Here is a 13,351-nt window from a genome sequence, read left to right on the forward strand (position 1 = left end):
CACCTTCAGCCCCCAACTAAAACCTCTCCAACGCATCATCAAGGATCTACAACCTATCCTGAAGGATGACCCATCACTCTCACAGATCTTGGGAGACAGGCCAGTCCTTGCTTACAGACAGCTCCCCCAACCCGAGGCAAATACTCACCAGCAACCACACACCCCACAACAAAAACATTAACCCAGGAACCTATCCTTGTAACAAAGCCCGTTGCCAACTGTGCCCACATATCTATTCAGGGGACACCATCACAGGGCCTAATCACATCAGCCACACTATCAGAGGCTCGTTCACCTGCACATCTACCAATGTGATATATGCCATCGTGTGCCAGCAATGCCCCTCTGCCATGTACACTGGCCAAACTGGACAGTCTCTACGTAAAAGAATAAATGGACACAAATCAGATGTCAATAATTATAACAGTCAAAAACCAGTCGGAGAACACTTCAATCTCTTTGGTCACTCAATTACAGACCTAAAAGTGGCAATTCTTTAACGAAAAAACTTCAAAAAACAGACTCCAACGAGAGACTGCTGAATTGGAATTAATTTGCAAATTGGATACAATTAACTTAGGCTTGAATAGAGACTGGGAGTGGATGGGTCATTACACAAAGTAAAACTATTTCCCCATGTTTATTCCCCTCCCCCTGCTGTTCCTCAGACGTTCTTGTCAACTGCTGGAAATGGCCCACCTTGATTATCACTACAAAAGGTTCATCCCCCCGCTCTCCTGCTGGTAACAGCTCACCTTACCTGATCACTCTCATTACAGTATGTATGGTAACACCCATTGTTTCATGTTCTCTGCGTATATAAATCTCCCCACTGTATTTTCCACTGAATGCGTCCGAAGAAGTGAGCTGTAGCTCACGAAAGCATATGCTCAAATAAATTTGTTAGTCTCTAAGGTGCCACAAGTCCTCCTTTTTTTTTTTTTTACCCCGGTAGCATAAACAAGACCTCAGACATAGAAGGTGTCGTTCAAGAAGGGCTATTAATATAATCAGAAAGAAGGGAAAACTTCCATCTGAGGGGAGACTGTAAAGACAAGGACTAATAAAAGGGGACACAGAGGTATACAACACAATAGCTGGCATACGAGTATACCTGAATGAACTTCTCTAATTCAAGAAGGGGACATTCAATGAAACTGAAAAGCAACAAAATTTAAAATGTCTAGAAAATATAAACTCAAACAGGATCAGATATTTGACAGTTTTTTTTTAAATTAAGTGATATAAATTCTCATTTTGAACATTAAAGCACAATAAGTGATTGAGATTAGGAATAAGTTTCCCCTAGGCAGTTTTCCATAATTGTGCACTGCAAGGTTTCCTGTACATTCTTTTGAACCATCTAATACTGACCACCACCATACATAGCATATTGAACTAGACGGACCACTGCTCTGATGCAGCATGGCAGTTCATATACACCATAGAGGTGTACTTGAAATGCTGTCTCCTAATCAGGTATGTATATGCTTCTCTTTCTGTAAACATCACATGATATGCATCTGTTACTCAGTTTAGTTTATGGGAATAACCATGGATTTTGGAATATATTATGATAAATTAGTAGCAAAGAGTATAATGAATGTACAGAAGAGAGTAACACATTGATTGCTCTTGCTATGAGACACATTTATCAGTGTATTTATTTTGGAAAGCTCCTAATGGCTATTTTAATTTTTGTGAGCACCCCTTTCTGGAAGATATTTGCCAGCTACAGTAAAAGCAAAACTGAAACTGAAAAGGTAACAGGTAGAAATGTGCAAAGATACAAAGGGGAGGGAGTGAAGGGGATGGCCTGAGCAATTTTGATTTAATTCCAAGAGCCTTATAAAACACAGAGTAGCAGAGAAACCCTTAAAACAAACTTTCAGAGGTCCAAGTATTTAAACAGTGCTCCATAAGAAAATGGAATTTATTCAAACAATTCAAGATGATAGCATACCTTTGACCTGCTTGTAAAGTTATCGGTCTATCTTCTAATTAATTTAGATAGTAATTACTCATTTAAAATTCATACAGAGTGTGAACACAAGAGATATGATACACCAGCTTCATCATAATTTCAGAGCCAGAAACCTTATTTGCAATATGAACATCTGACCTTTAGCCAAATTATTGGTGAATCACTACATTAGGGATTATATTGTTTAAAATTTATATACAGTGGCTACAATAGCTGTCAGGAAGTGTTTAGGGTTGTGCCCCCTGCTTTCCTGTTTGAATGATAAACAATTTCTAACAAGAGGACAAATATTAAACCATTTAGAATCTGTTTTGCAATATTAAAGATTGCAAGATCCATGTAGAGCAAATAGTATAACAAGAAAAAACAGTCTCTCAGCCAAAAGGCAAATGTTTTTTTTCCCCCCTCTCCTCATTTTGCAACTTTGAACATTGTACTCTGGCAACCTTTTGGTTGTTAATCTCTCCATTTCAGAGAGGCCGCCCATTACAGCTTTCACTTTCTTCTTGTCTGACATTTTCTAATATAAGAAAAACAAATTACCTAATGTAGGCAAGTGAAACTCTTAGTGAGGACTTTATTTAGTCAGAGAATGACTCCAGCTGTCCTATTCCTGCTTCTGTACAGCATTCTATAAATGGTGTGTCTTGTGTTATCTGAGTGATGTGTCCAACAACCTATAATGAGGTCCCATTTGACTAACATGAGAATACTCTTACATTAATATTCAGCCTGCTGTTCTTGAGTTCCCACATGGCTTTTGGGGGCCTCTCGCATACATTTGTACATAAGTGCTCCTGCTCACTCAGACCCAGGAAGGGAAAACAGACATTAGGAGATCAGATCCCATTTGGTATCTACAAATGTGCAGGAAACATTGAGCAAACTCGGTGCAGGCCTGAGAGCTGTGTTTTCTCCCCACATTTGAGATGGGGCAAGGCAGGGAATTAAGGCCTGATCCTGAACACACCGAAGACCATGCGAAGCTTCCCATCAGCAGTGGATTATCACACAGGCTGATAGGGCCCATGCCCAGGGGCCCTGTCAATTTGGGGGCCCCAGGTGTGGGTGGCCCAAATGTTCTTTGTGTCCAGGGTCCCAATAAAACTTATTGTGCCTCTGCTTCCCATGGACATCAGTGGGCTTTGGATCAGATCCTTAAAAAGCTATGGAGATCACACGCTTCGTTCCCAACAGCTGGAGCAACCAGGAAGGGTGTTGGCTAGAATACAGGGTGCTGGAGAAGATAGATCTTCAGGAAACCAGAGGAAGCAGAAAGAACACATCCTCCTTCCAAACCACAACGAGAGACAAAGGAGAGTCCTTCCTCTCTTCTTCCCCTCCCACGCACCAGCCCACAGTAAGAAAGAACCAACCAGCCATTTCATCACTGAATGGAGTTAGTGTTGCAATACAATTGTGAATTGGTGCAACATCAACACAACATCAGCGTTTAACACCTTTAGGGAGTTAGGATCCTACAAAACACAAATTAATCCACAGAGGAGTCAGCAGTAAGAGGTAGCCAACCTCTCCTCTGCTCCCCTCAAAAGACTTCTAAGCTTTCTTAAATGTACTTATTTGCAGGTCAGAAGTGCACCACTGTGGTTTCGCAAAGTTGAGAGATTCATCAGGCTCTAGTGCCAATGGTCTGAGACCTAGAGAAATAAAATTCCATAATTACAAGAAGTTGCATTTTCCAGATCTGCAAGAGGGATAAGAGTTTCTAGCCCTGCATTTCCCAGGCCCCACTTTTGGCTAAGACATATATTTTGAATCGCTCCCCAAGTGTTTATATTCAACGCTAAGCAGATTTCATCACCATGTACTGTTCTGTCTACTAAGACAACTTTGTTTTTCCTGGTATTTCTTTGGCCTGTGCACAATGTGTTTTCGGTTGAGGTTTTGAAAGGATTTTTTAGATGTGGGTGAGACAAATGTATTATTCCAAAACAAGAACAATGTCATGGTATAGTACATGCCCTACATTTTACACATTGTACTTACACTTTAACCTAAACCAAAATTCTAGATGTAAACTCTTCTACTGTGCACGGATGGACAGATCTGACTAAATCTTTAACTTTTTTTTTTTTTTTAAAGACCTTTTAATATCTTAGGTTTTCCCTTTCTCAATGAGGACTATGACTAGACTAAATTTCAATTTCATGTCCTTTCCTATTTTGAGGGGGGGAAAAAATCTGGTGTTAAAATCCTACTTCTTTTCTGAGTCTCAGATGGCTCCGTCCATGTCCCTCAATCTTCCCAGATCAATTCAATTTTGAGCAGAGACTGAGCATAGAAAGTTTCAGCCCAAACAGACTATGAAGAAGTTATGAGCAAGTGAAAAAATGGGACTTTAACAGTAACGCCTTCTCAGTCCTAACTATAGTGTTCATTGCCACAACTCTAAAATGATACCATGAACAGAGCACTAGTCTCCTTCAAACAGGCATACTAAGTATTAATCTAAGTGAAACATATTATGAACTAAAAACAATCAACTATTTAGAACAGAATGTTATTCTCTTTAATGCTTATCCTTTTTTAATCTTTATCCTATTAACTTAAAAGGACAGATGGAACAAGTACAATTTGTTTCCATAGATAGCTAATTGAATATTTACAGTACTACTAATGCGTACCTGGTTGTTTTTATTTAAACACAAACGGCATTCTCCTCTTACTGAAGTTTAGTAGCATGTCCTATCTCTTATTTGAATGAAGATCCCAGGCGTATATCAAAGTGCAGAACACACATTTGGCAGGGACAAAAATAATGCCATTTCAGCTATGGAGTGACTAATGCCATCTCCATAGTAATAAAAATATAATCTGTTGCAGTAAGGTCATAATATATTAATATTCCCAATCTCTTTAAAATATGGAGGTATCATGGGTGAAGTTGAAGAACACTGATTCAGTAAACGTGCAGGGAACATGATCAGCATTTGTTTGGAACTGGATGTCTTTTGTTACCTCCATCTACAGCCTCTAGAAACTCTAGAATTACTTTTTTTTTTTTTTTTTTTTTTTTAAGTAAAATCAAGAAACCGCATAAATCTTTCGAAAACAGTTATGGAATTCAGTGGATCGTCTTCCATGATCATGCAGACAGGTGCCTGAAAATGTGGTTAAATAACCCAAAGACAGTCAAAATCCTGCACTCAGCAGGCAGATGATGTAGTGACTTAATATGGTTGGTCTGTTCCTTCTTCAATTTCTAGGAAATCTTGCCTCCAGGCCATGTTACTGAACAGCGTGGATCCCCGCTTCAATTCTGATACTAGATCAGAAAAGTAATGATCTATTGTTATTTACTAGAGCTGGCCAAATAAATTTTGAATTTTTTTCCAATGACATTTGTTTGCTTTGAGTTTACAACACCCTCAAAATTGAAGCAGTTTTGTGAAACTTCAGATTTTCACTGAACATTTCTGGATACTGTTTCACAATCAAGATGTCAACACAAAATGCCATTTTTGTTCAAACATCCACACTGGGAATTTGGATATGTAAAGAGAAGCAGTAACTATGGGTACTTCCAAAGAGCCTCCTGGTTAAGGGATTACCACAGGCTGAGAGCCAGGATGCTCAGTGCTTTTTTCCCCCATCTCTACCAGCAGCTGGCTTTAATAACTGCACTTACTTAGCACTTTACAAATACATTACAACTTTAGTTCATTATCCCTATTTTATAGGCTGGGGAAATGTGACTCAATTTCCAACCTCAGCTAATTCCTGGCCAGATCAGTCATTTGGTCGTGGGCCAATGCTGTTCTTTAGCTTAAATGGCTCTTCTCACGTGAGTCAATTACATTTGAGGGTTACTAATCATCAAAGAAATGAGGTTCTGGCACAGACTTCCAATAGGAGTAATGGGGGCAAACAACCAAACTAGTTTTAAAACGGAGCATAAATTTGAGTGGGACTATATGTTGTGGTTGACTGAAATAGCAAGGGGACTAGAAAAGATAACCCTTCCAGTCCTACGTACTTAAAGTTCCTCGGCAAGTACATATCCAAAAGTAAGATTAGAACATAAATGTCCTGGATTTCAGACCACTGCCTGGAAGAAAAGCTCCTTGGAAATTAGAACACAAATTTCCAAAATCAGCCCAGTAACTTGCACTGTGTTGAGGAATCCTATTGTGGATAATAGGAGATTCCTCATGCAACAGTTAAGTGTTTAATAATCCAAACAGCATCAGGAACTATAGTAAAATAAAGTAAGGAGCCAACCACAAATGCCATTTTTTACATGAACATTTTCTTGAAGACTCAATGGTGCAAAGAAACAGGATTTATTTTTTGCAATCAGCACTTCCCCAGCAGATAGTAAGATGTTGTGACTCATCTTTGTCAGTAGTTTAGGGAGAGCGGAAGTCATTGCACAAACCTGGCTGCACCGTGCCAGTAACAACAAAGGTGCTGTTCATAAATATCAGGTGTGGCAGCATGTTCCCCTGCCCAACCTAATCTTGGTGTCTAAAATTGTTTAATAAAGCCACAACAAAAGAAAATTCTACTCTACATTTATAATGAGCTCTCAAGCATTCCTCTTCAATAACCAGCAGTGCTGGGTCTGCAGACCAGAACGCTGGTAACATTACCTCAGAGACAAAGTTGTGTCTCCAGAGATGTTCTTACTCAGGTCATAAAATTCCATTTCTTTCATCCTTTCCTGGTCTAGAACAGTAGGGAGCTAGGTAACCTATTATGTCCTTAATGGGAACTCCCTTCCTTGAGACTGCCTCACACACTGAAACCCTCCCACTGCATTCCACACAGTGAGGATACAGCTGGACTGCAGGTTTACACTACAAGGTTCTGGAGCCAGGCATACTTGGGGTGGGGCCTTTACTACTGAACTTCTTGCCAGAAAAAATTAAAATAAATCCAAGACTCAGAATGTTCATAACCAAGTGTCAGAAAACTTTCTGATTAAGCCTTTTCCCAGGTGTGATGTAATTAGAGGTGAGTTAGCCAGGAACGAATGAATGGGATAGGCCCCAGAAACAGTCCAAGAGAAGAAGTGCGCCCAGGATTCTCCCACTGCTGAGATCATGAGGTCCAGATATCACAGATGGTGTAGTAAGGTCACCAGGAAGCAGGTGGAATTTTTTCTAGCTACTTTTCCTTGAGCGTTCTGAGAACGATCAACAGACCAGGGAAACAGGGAAAGGAGTTGGAAGAAGAGATGAAATCACAGCCTTCCCTAAGTACCGGAAGTGGATGTCAATCTGCGAAGCTCTGGAGTCAGTTAACTACAGGCAGTAGTTGCGAAAATTTTCCGACCAGTTTAACATGATGGGAATTCTCAGTGGCAGATCTGGCTGAACCTTTTTGATACTTCATTTGCCTGCTGGGAACTGAAAGTGAATCAGTCAGTGGGTTACTGTGTTATCCATTGATGGCAGGTACACTGCTCAAACGGACAACAAAAGCGGAGCTTAACAGTAGGGGACAAGATGGGGGATCCGGGAGAGGGCCTGCCATGAGACCAGGTAGGGTGTTGCAATCACAGTCCCACTGAGAAGAGAGTGGTGCTACCACTGGAAGGGACTAGTATGTCTGGAGCAGAGGGTAAGTCTTGAAGAAAGGAACTGACCAGCTCTTAGCTGAGTTGATGCAAGGTGGCTGGATGTAGGAGAGATTACGGCAGTGCTGGGAGAGTTGCAGCAAAGCCCATTTCAAACCAAGCAGAGCCCCAAGAAAGGCTGAAGGCAGACACTTCTGGGTCCCTGGCTTTGGCTGCTTAGTAGCTGAATCCTCTTGAGTTGGAAATGGAGACTACAGTGAGAGAGCACTTCTACTCCTGCTCCGTGGTCAGGAGACAAAACAAAGGAAGTGGGGAGGTGCTTCTACATTCATCACACCTGACAGCTCTTGCCTTCCAGCAGGCAAAGCCATGATGCTCCATGTACTGACTGCTTCTCTTCATAGAATGGGGGAGGGGGAGTAGGAGGGAGGATATAGTAAGAAGTTTTTGCTTCACAAACATCTATTCTGATTTTTCCTGATATACTCCTTTTTCATGTTGACAGTAGCTCTATGGGATGCAACCAGAGAGTGGACTTGCTTGGAAATAAAGATGTAACCATACAAGACGACTTGTTTAACAAGACCTAAAGACCAGATCAACCCATAAGTACCTTTTCTATTGAAGGGGAAAAAACAAACAAAACAAACTACAACTCACTGCTACTGAATCTACTGACAATGTGGCAGCAAGGAAAAAAAAACACAAATGTAACTAGTTTCCTTTAGTTCAAACATGAAATTTATCTCTTGTGATTCCATCAGCAGGGAGGCGATGCAGGGGAAAAAGCTGAACAGCAGCAAACTGCAGGAAACCACTAAGTGAGAGAGAGAGAGAGAGAGAGAGAGACTTCACTAAAATACAATGTACCTTTCACACTGCAGTGCAGCATCAGCACCTGGATCACACTAAGCAGCAAGAGAACTGTTATTAATAGTTCATATTTATATTACTTTGTCACTCAGATATCTCCACAAGGACCATGGCTCCATAGGGTAGAACTAAGTGCGGATTACAAACATGAAAATATGGTTCCTTACCCAAGTCTTAAACCTCAGTTGCTGCTGGTATTTCTGGGGCTCGCTGCAAGTGAATGGACCCTCTGCCGAGTGAGTCTCTGCTCACACAGCCACAGCAAAGTAGAAGAGCTAACTAGTTAAAATAATACATTTGAGTTGATATTAATTCTTCTAGGATCATTATGTGTCAAATCATTGCATAAACGTGTGTTCTAAGGCTCAAGAAAGGAACAGAAATTGTCACGATATTCTGAGCCAACCATTTTCCTACTTTTGGTGTATTAAGACTTGTAAACTTGGGCCATAATGCACAATCACCCAGCTCTGAAGATGTGGAGGGGCCCAGACACAGGAGAACCACAGCACCAGGCAAGAGTGGACTTTGCACAGGTTCCCAGCAGTCCCTATTGGGAATCAATCAACAGCACCTGTGCACCACCCAGTGCGGTTTCTGGGGGTTCCTAGCACAGTGGTTCTTTCAGGCAGGTGTCAAGGAGCCTCTGGTTGTCAGCCATCTCCCTCCCAAAGGTGTCGCTCTTCAGTAAATACACAGAACCAAATTATCTCCCCAAATCATTTGGTCAATATGAAATGATTGTGCACCAGGCATCTATAACTCTTCAGTTTGAGTGATATGGAATATTCAAATTACCACTTATATCGCTATTTATCTTGTAGTAACAACTAATAATCATGGCTTCCTTTTGTATAGGATCTTTGATCCTACAGATTTATATGCAGCACATATACAGAGTTGCCTTCGCCAGGCACTGAAATTCAGCCATCTCTGTTGGGTGAGACGTGGCAACTAGTTAACCGTACAGGTTCAGTACTGACTCAAAAGGGAAGAATGCCAACATATGCCTCAGCACCTACATGTCCCATCCAAGGATTGACATGGACCTGCTCTCTTAAGCTGGCAAGATCACTGAAAGATACAAGAAACTGGAAACTAGTTACTAATAGGCATTAACTAAAAACACTCATTTGACTTGAAAACATTCTATTTAATTTATACAAATAACTACTAAATAGAAAAAGTAGATTAAAAACAAAATAGCTTTTCTGGAAGAGTTTAAATGCACATTATGTAGAGCTTAGAAGAAAAAATGCATTTTCCCACAGCATTCATGACTTAAAAATCTACTGAAGTCCTACATTGCTTTCATGTTCTAGATCAGTAAGACACTAGATGCGATGTCGTGTGGGTACTGGCTAAATATATGTTCCACATTTGAATGGAAGTTATGTTACAGACCATACCTACAAAAGTGAAGCATTTAAAATGTGACTAACAGGTTGTAATATGATAATACAGAAAGTAATTTCTGTTTCAGATTATACTGTGTTACAAAAACGTCTGTGTAAGAAATAATGAAAGAGGCCACATAAAAATAAGCTTTAACTTTATGCACTTATTCAGTTTTTTAAAACTGGCAAGTGCATTAGTAATAAATAATTTGCAAGTTTTGTATAAATGAGAAATTCCTAATGTTCAGCATTATTGTAAACATCAGTACACATGTAAAATGCAGCTAAAATCTGACAGTTACATTTTCAGTTTATCAAATCGATTTCCTATTGTTCAGACACAGATCAATGGGGTACATAGCCAATCATTTTTGGCAAGTCATGTCTTTAAAATTAACAGTAACAGTGCAAGTAAGGAATGCAAAGAATTCCTAGTGCAATAAAGAGGAGAAGCACAGGCAATATTGCTGATTAAAATTTACCACTTCCATGTGTTTGTCCCAGGAGTGACTAGGAGACTCTCTATAAAAAGCTATTCAAAGCCATTGTTTAATGCCCTGATCTTGTTTTAGGATTTCTGTGTCTTCCTTCAGGCCACTATCTTTGCAACAGTACATCCAGCATAAGTCTCTATAGTTTGACCCTTTGTGAAATGCCCACGACAGTCACTGAGCAGGGTTCATATGGTTCCATTGTTTCCCAAATGAATGGCTAGATAAGAACGTCTGCCTCTAAGAAGCCATTCGGGACCAGTTCTAGACCTCTTCAGGCCAGAATATTTCTGAACTGGACAAAAGCCTTCCATCTTGACAGCACCACAAGAACATCAACAGTCAGCTTTCAGTTTATCTAAGGAATTATCAATTTTGGTCAAAGTCTTTTTGATACGCAGAGCTGTTAGTCTTGCCGATGGATTGTGATACCAGCATTCTTTCATCAGCTTGGCAAGAGCCGTTAGTGTCTGGAAGAGAGAGAGAGAGAAAAAAAAAAGTTGTATATAAGCACACAGATCATAAGCTCACTGAAGTTTCATTGGCCTTACTGCCTTCTTAATACTCCATCTTTACAAAAAGATTTACAACTTGGTTTACGCATACCAAAAATTGATTTCATCCCTTCAAATTTCTGCAGGGTTTTTTTTTTCCCCGTTTCGTTTGTTGAATAAATTGAAACAGTATTTAAAAGGGGATGGGGGTGTCAAGAAGATGCCCTGACCAGTGCAATTTAAAAGTGTACAGTCAGATAAAAATTATATTTGAATGTTTAAAAAGAACACAGTTTTACTAAATAGTGTAAATAGTATTATTAAATTTGTAAATAATGCAACAAAAAGTAAGTTTTCTATAAAAAACATAGAAAGCACTGAAAGATTACATGCATTTTCCATTTGTAATTTTAAAATATCTAGGGCAGTTTGTATATCTGGGAAACAGAGCTGTCTAACGTGGCAGCACAGTTCAAGTAATATATAGCTGATGTTTATTTTATTTGTCCATGGCCAACAATGTGACTCAAATATACATAAAACACCGCAGAGATTAAACCATAATTCCATATCTTCAGAAACAGACAACAAACCAGTTACTCAAGTGCTGACAGGATATTTGAGGGCACAATTACATTGATTTTGGTGAAGAAAAATCAAGATTTTTCTCTTACTACTTTAGTCTGACCTGTTAAAAATATTTATTGATATGGCCCCTTATTTTGGGGGAGAGGAGAAAAGTCAGAGTTTTGACATAAATCTGCATATTTATGATCCTCATGTCCTTACATAGGTTACTTCAACACCAACATGATTTTCTACTGAAGAGCAAGAATAATACGCACACAGTGGGTGTGGCTATTTTAAAATCAGTCTGGATTTATATCAGAGATTAGATTGTTTCGATTTACCTGGTGAGAACTTGTTCGCTGTGGTTTTTCCTTTAACATACAGTCAGGTATCAGCGCACATTTGGCCATCTATGTTTGCAAGCAATTATCTTAGCAAAAACAACCTACACACCATTTCAACTAAAAACAAGATATTAACAGCTGAAAACAGTCTACACTAAAAGATTATTGCAAAAGGACCAAAAGGTATGAGCTGACATTTCAAGACATGACCTCCGATTTCCATACTTACTGGGTCTGAGAACCATCTGTTGGGAACGTTTGGCCTTTGCTGATCCACACAGACCACTTTTCTCATATCTTCAAAACTAGGGTCATTTGGAACCACATCATAGAATGGAGGTTTATAGTCTTCTACAATACCTAAAACAGACGAAGATTACATTACTGTGCTGCTGGGTTTTAGTGACTTCATCAGTAAGACATTTCTGCACTGAAGCCGTGGTTATATGATTTGATTTAACCACCTGCAACATCCATACAACTACTAATTCTTATCACACACAGATTTACATCTTCAATATGTTAATCAGTATGTATGACACTTACAAGGTAGGCAAGCATCAGACCCATTTTGCAAGTGGAGAAACTGGGGCATAGAGAAATTCCTCAAAACCACACAGTGAATCAGTGGCAGAACTAGGATTAGAACTCAAAAAGTTCCTTGAAAAAAAAAAAAAAAGGGGGAACACGCTTAGCCGGCTAAACCACACTGCTTCCCAAATTAACAAAGGGACAGAGAATCTATGAGATTCACAAATGTATGGCAGGTAGCTGGCTGGTGGAAGACATTAGCTAGCCACCAGGAAACCTTGCATCTCACATTTTAAAGGCTATGTTGAACAAAAAAGCAGTAATTTATTCCAGACAAGCAACCCCCTCCCCCCCCAAAAAGGTAAATTCAGTGCTAAACTATACTACTAATAAAGGGTACTAGTTTTGCCTATGCATTTCCTCCCAGGACATATTTAACTCAGAGTTTGCAACTGTTCCTGCAAGTGTAAATGATCAAAATGGCTTTTTAACTCCGCTTATCCCTTAGGAATTCATTAACTCCTTGACACGAACTGACTGACTCTGAAGAGGAAGGGGATTTTTGTTAGCAAAATGCTAACAGAAAACGTCAAGATCTGTATGCTGGCTTTGATTGGTTGACCACAAATATAACTGGTTTTCATGACTCATGGAGGAAGATGAGAAGCACTTAAGTCTCTATATGCTCTCACATTGCCACCTCACAATAAAGTAGTTCTCTTTCTTAAAGACCTATTGTAAAGCAGGTGTCATATGATATCAAAAGGCTAAGTGAGTGGGGAGCATAAGCTCAATTTCAAAATGTTAGAAGCCTCAAAATTTGCTTGACAGTACTTAAACAAAATCTCTGAACTTAGGCATATCCTGCGCATTAGTACCCACATGTGGAATACGCACAGGGTGTCAAAGAAGAATCAGAACTGGCAAAAACCATGAGAGGGAAGGTAGGTGAGGTAACATTTTTTTATTGGACCATTTTCTGTTAGTTACAGAGAGTATGTCTACAGAACAACTAGACACTTGCAGTTGGCCCCTGCCAGCCAACTTGTGCTCGCAGAGCCAGAGTCAGCTGGCACAGGCCAGCTATAGGTTTTTCACTGCAGTGTAAACATACACATAGACAAG

General features: G+C 39.7%; 1 protein-coding gene across 4 annotated transcripts in view; it reads right to left on the reverse strand.

Annotated features, from left to right (window-relative positions):
* Positions 1–4,992: 4,992 nt before the first annotated feature.
* Positions 4,993–13,351, reverse strand: part of ACVR1 (activin A receptor type 1) — a 127,171-nt gene continuing 118,812 nt past the window's right edge. For all 4 annotated transcript variants that reach the window (XM_074967373.1, XM_074967376.1, XM_074967375.1 and 1 more), the window contains 2 exons: positions 11,925–12,055; positions 4,993–10,757 (listed from right to left, as the gene is read on the reverse strand). In XM_074967373.1, the coding sequence (XP_074823474.1) occupies positions 10,623–10,757; positions 11,925–12,055 (266 nt within the window). In that variant the 3' untranslated portion in view covers positions 4,993–10,622. The remainder of the gene's footprint in view (positions 10,758–11,924; positions 12,056–13,351) is intronic.

Source organism: Natator depressus, chromosome 11, assembly GCF_965152275.1.
Source record: "Natator depressus isolate rNatDep1 chromosome 11, rNatDep2.hap1, whole genome shotgun sequence".
NCBI lineage: Eukaryota > Metazoa > Chordata > Testudines > Cheloniidae > Natator > Natator depressus.